A 5,233-nucleotide genomic window follows, 5' to 3' on the forward strand; every position below is an offset into this window, starting at 1 on the left:
ACTTTAATGTACACCATTAGAATAAAAAGGAAAAGGAAAATGGTACCTATCTCTGACAAAATGAGGATAGTCATTGCTATCTCTTTCTTTTGGGTTCATTTCCTACCTGGGTCTTTAGTCCCTCAGCACCGACACCCAAGCTATAAGAAACGGGAAGGAAAGGGCTTTCCTTTCCTTTCAGGGATAAAGAATATGGAGGGATATGAACAGGATTCATATTAGTTTAGTTGGCCTTTTGCTGATTCTGGATTGTAGGTAGTCATGTCTTCCCCAAGCTGTCCTCAGTCCCTATGTCCCTGGCACTATAGGAAGTGACAGTGAGTGAACAAGTCCTAGACAGCTAGTCTTTCACCTGACCTTCAGGTCATTCTAAGTTTTACTATTATTTACACTTTCTGCTTACACAACTGTATGAAGCTTTTGTATCCATGCTCTGCTACCCATTGCTTCCTTTTTGTGTACATTTATTTTTTTAAATATTATTTTAATATCTTTTTTACATCACATTTATTTCCAAATATATGTTTTCTTCCTTACAACATAGCACACTGGATTTTTCTTTTTAAAGAATAAATCATCATTTATGAAAGTTCACTAATTGTTTTCTAACCGCTCAATGTTGACAATTAAAATCACATTGTATCTGTGGCAGTTTCTTCACATGCAAGCTGAATAATGCAAGAACTATTTGCTAGGTAAACATGTTTTCATCAAGCTTAACATTAGGTTTAGGATCTTTCAGCAGCCAGAACCCAAACTTTTAAAAAATCAACAATTGACAGATTGAGAAACAAGTATACCAACAATTCAAACCTACCATGACATATAGAGAGGCCACTGAAACAGTCGCATTGGCCTGCAATTTTCTTTTTTGGTATCTTACAATAAGGACATTTATGCTTCATATAAGTACTTCAGACAAAATACCGTATACCATATAATTGTTTCATCTGAAAGATTTTTTTTGCTTCAATGTGAAACCACAGGATAGATGAATACTCCTTTTGCAGCTTCAACCAATACTTGGTGTTTTAGGTTTCTCTCTTCCCCACCTTCTTTTTTTTTTTTTTTAAGATTGTCTTCCTAAGTTAAAGTGGCCATGCAGACTTGAGGTCACTTCTCTTCCATCTGAACTGGTGCACGCTCTGGAGGGAGAATGGACTCCAAACGTTGCCAGCGTTCTGGAGGCCACAGAATATGAGTGGCATGGGCATGGAGAAGTCCAAGGGAAACCGGTCCAAAAGCATTACTATCAAAGCTGTGTCCATGATGATCACCTTCTACCCACATGTGGCCACGGGGGACTTTAACATACCTATTCTTATGTCCAATTGTTTTGATAATGTCTCCCTCCAGAGCAATCACTCGTTTAATGATCTTCTGCTCTGGGTTTTTGGGAGATATCAACGACACGATATCACCACGCTGCACTTCATAATTCCTAACTTTCCAGTGGTTCAAAAGTACTACATCAGATGACTGGCTCCCCCCAGGATTCAAAGAAGGCTGCATTGAAGCTCCTTCCACTCTTGCTACACAGGCCACTTGATCTAAGAAGGTTACTGTTACAGGCACAGCAACAAAGAAACCTTTCAAAAAGGCCTTCATATATCTTCGCCCAAAACCTTGTGGTGGCATCATATACTTCCTCCTGCTCTTCCTTGGAAAGAAGGGATAAGTGATTATTTTTGTGCCCTTTTCCCAGAATATAGCTCAGTCCCCTGGGGTGAGGATGAAGGTAGGGGGAGGGGAGATTTCACCCCTCCCCCTCTTCCTGTTCATCAGAATTGTTTTCCTTTGTGTCTTCAGAATTTTTTATTGAGAGCTTTTCACTGCTCCTGGAGTGAATTTCTCTTTAGGATTTTATTTCATGGACTCCTACCTATTCTTTCTCAGAAACCCTTTGAAATCTGCTCTCCCTAATTTAGAGTACCCTTCAGATTTTGCTCAACTTTTTACCCTCTCATAATTTCTAAGATGCAATTGTCACTCACTGCCTCCTTGAAGTTCCAATCAATATCTGCCCCAGGAACTATTTCCTCTGTTGTTCAGAATAAGGTCCAGAATATGTTTTCCTTGTTGGGTGCTCCAACTTTTAAATGGTGAAGTGATCATTAAAGAAAGTTAAGAAACTTGGACAGAGAGAGACAAGAGGCAGCTTTTTTTCAGTAAATTCTCATTCTTTAAGACTCTCTTCTCCCTCCCTCCCTATTTTTCTTCCCTCCCTTTTTTCTTCCACTCTGCCTTTTTTCTTCTTCTTTTTTCTGTACCTTCCTTCTCTTCTCCCCATCTTTCTCATTTCCCTTCATTTTCCTCCCTTTTTACTCTCTGCCCTCTCCCTACCTTTTCCTCTCTTCTCTCTCTCCTTTCTCTTTCCCCCCCTTTTATCTCTTTTTTCTTTCCTCTCTCTCTCTTTTTCTCTTCTCTTCCTCCTTTCTCCCTATCCCCTTCTTTTCTCTTCTTTCTCCTCTCTCCCCCTTTTCTCTCTTTCTTCTTCTCTTCTTTCCTTCCTCTCCCCCTTTTCTCTCTTTTTCCTTTCTCCCTTTTATTCTCTTCTCTCTTTTTCTGTCTCCTTTCCCTTTCTTTCTTTTCCTCTCTCCCTTATTCTCCCCATCTCTCCCCCTTTTCTCTTTTCTCTCTCTTTTCTTTCTTTCCTCTCCCTTTCTCTCCATTCCCCTCTTCTTTCTTTCCTCTCCCCCCTTTCTCTCTCCCTTCCCTCTTCCTTTCCTCTCCTTTTCCCCCTTTTCTTTCCTCCCCTCTCCCTTCCCTAGACCCCTCAAACCCCTGGCTCCCCCGACTCTCACCTAGTTTTCCTACTTTATGGGGTCCGTTCTCTGCCAATGCCCTCCAGATTATTAGACAGGTTACCGAGGCGCATTCCTCCGGGCTTCCTAGAGCGTCACAGGAAGTGAGGCGGAGGCGGGGCGGAAGAGCGAGAACACTTCCTGGCCGAAGTCAGGCTTGAGGAGCGGGGTCACAATGTGAGGCTGCTGGAGTCTTAGGGCCCAAAATTCCTGGGCTCCGCGTCCGCGGAGGAGAATGGGACTCCTTCTCCCTGCCCCACAACCTGGGCTTACTGGACAGACTTCCGTTGGAGGCGTGGCCCGGCCGTGGCCGGTTGGGCACGCCCTTTTCCTAGTCCCACTCTCGGTCTCTGACGCTCTAATACTCTTCCTCCACCGCTGGGGCTTTTAGGTGAATGTTGGGTTTGGAGTCCCAGCTGAATGGCTAACTCTGCGTCTGACGCAGGGGTAGCCCCTTCCCCTTCCTGGGCCTCAATTTCCCCGTATGTGAGATGAGGTGGTTAGAGGGCCTCGGGGACATTCAGTGTCAGTGCCATTGTCCGAAGCTCCGAGCTCTCCGGGCCTCAAGTTACTTCCAGGATAGTATCTCAGGGAGGTGCAGCCCAAAGACCTAGTGAGGCCAGGTTAATGAAGAAAGGTGTTATAGAGGACCTTTTGACTGAACTTGGCTTTCAAGGTGATAGGGAATGAGTTTTCAGAAAGGAAAGAACAAAAGGAACTGCTCTCAATCTATTTTGAGTAGAGACGGAACTCTGAAAGATTGGAAGCTTCTTGCAGTTAGGGACAGTTTTTCTTTTCTTTTTCTCCTTTGTATCCCCAAGGCCTAGTACAAGGTGTTAATAAATGTTTGTTGAATAAGTGAATGAATTCCAGAAAGGCTTTGAATGCTATAGACTAAGGAGTCACATTACACTTGGTGAGCACTGATGTTCCTTTGTTCAAGTGTTTTGCTTAGAGCAGTAGCATAACGAGATCCTCTATATAAAGACAATTAATAGTTCGAGGGTATCAAGGATAGATTGCACTGGGTTGCTTCTCATCACATATGAGAGGGAACACATTCCCAATAATCATATGTCCCTACATTTATACAGGTGACTGTAAGAACTCTGTTTTGGGACTAGGAAAACTGGCGGTGATGGAAAAGGCAGGAATCTTTTATTTCTACAACAGTTAAAAAGCCAAGCTTTTGAGCATATCTCTTAAAGAAAAAAAAAATACTCTGAGGCCATTGTTCCTAATTTCATTAGTTCTCCATCAGCATCTATCTATGTTCTTTTCTGCTTTCCAGGAAGAAATTCCTATCCCTCTTTTCCCTGTCTTTTAACCCTTGTAGATAATTCTCAAATTCTCTGATGTTTTAACTGAATGATGTCTTTCCTAAACTATTCTCATTTTGCTGTGATTTTAGTGATCCTCAGGTCCCCATCTCTGCATAAAGACAGGAATCTTCACAGGGAGACAAGGTCTGTGGAGGCAGCTCAGAAATCAGATCTACCTATCATCAGATTCCCTTCATCTAGAATACTTCTTGGACTTCTTCATCAGAAGATTCTGCTCCATCTCCATGATCTCCAACATGGTACTCTCAACTGAAGACTTCCTTTGTTGACTAAAGTTGTTAATTATTTCAAGTAGTTTTTAAGTTGTCTCTAGGATTTTCCAAGTATAGCATTGTATCATATACAAAGAATGAAAGTTTTCTTTCCTCAATGCCTATTCTAATTCCTTCAATTTCTTTTTCTTCTCTTATTAATATAGCTAGTATTTCTAGTAAAGTAATGAAGAATAGTGGTATCCTTGTTTTCCAATCCTGATCTTACTGGGAATGCTTCTAGCTTATCCCTATAAAAAGTAATGCTTACAGATGGTTTCAGAAGGTTACTACTTATCATTTTACAGAAAGCTCCATTTATTCCTATGCTTTATTCTTTTTATTTATTGTTTTTAATAGGAATAAGTGTTATATTTTGTCAAAAGCTTTTTCTTGATCTAGTAAGATAATCATATGATTTCTATTGGTATTATTATCAATATAGTAAATTATGCTAATAGTTTTCCCAATATTGAACTAGCTTGGAATAAATCTCTAAAATGTATGTCAAAGGAGTTCCAATTTCATTGCAGCTATTTAGGTCACCCAAGAGTCCTTAGGCAAGTCACTTAAACTATTTAGGGCTCAATTTTTTCATTAATAAAATGAAGGTATTGTGATGCTATTAAAAGGGGTTTAGAAAATGCAACTGACTGTTTAAACATCTACAAACCCCCAAACTATGCTACAGTGTAGTTTACATTTTCCATTTCTGTCAAAGGGAAAAACTTTTTACCTTGCTGATACCAAGATACACTATGAATATAGCATTTGGTAGTGATCTTGTCAAAACTGGGAGGCCTTTTACTGCAGGTTCTCTATAAAATCTCTAACA

At 40.7% G+C, this 5,233-nt stretch overlaps 1 protein-coding gene and 1 long non-coding RNA gene across 3 annotated transcripts; one reads left to right on the forward strand and one right to left on the reverse strand.

The window, feature by feature from the left end:
• Positions 1 to 447: 447 nt before the first annotated feature.
• IMMP2L (inner mitochondrial membrane peptidase subunit 2) lies at positions 448 to 2,942 on the reverse strand. Of its 2 annotated transcripts, none has more exons than XM_007488847.3 (2): positions 2,805 to 2,942; positions 448 to 1,660 (listed from the first exon to the last, which is right to left on the reverse strand). In XM_007488847.3, the coding sequence occupies exon 2, from the start codon at positions 1,639 to 1,641 to the stop codon at positions 1,114 to 1,116; it is 528 nt and encodes a 175-aa protein (XP_007488909.1). In that variant the 5' UTR covers positions 1,642 to 1,660; positions 2,805 to 2,942; the 3' UTR covers positions 448 to 1,113. The 2 variants fall into 2 exon arrangements, with proteins under 2 accessions (XP_007488909.1, XP_016287566.1); XM_016432080.2 differs by lacking the exon at positions 2,805 to 2,942 and adding an exon at positions 1,995 to 2,173.
• Positions 2,943 to 3,054: 112 nt separating this feature from the next.
• On the forward strand, positions 3,055 to 4,903 carry LOC107648902 (uncharacterized). The gene is made up of 2 exons (XR_465666.3): positions 3,055 to 3,195; positions 4,216 to 4,903. It is a non-coding gene; the product is annotated as an uncharacterized LOC107648902 (long non-coding RNA).
• Positions 4,904 to 5,233: the final 330 nt, after the last annotated feature.

Source organism: Monodelphis domestica, chromosome 3, assembly GCF_027887165.1.
Source record: "Monodelphis domestica isolate mMonDom1 chromosome 3, mMonDom1.pri, whole genome shotgun sequence".
In the NCBI taxonomy this organism is placed as follows: Eukaryota; Metazoa; Chordata; class Mammalia; order Didelphimorphia; family Didelphidae; genus Monodelphis; species Monodelphis domestica.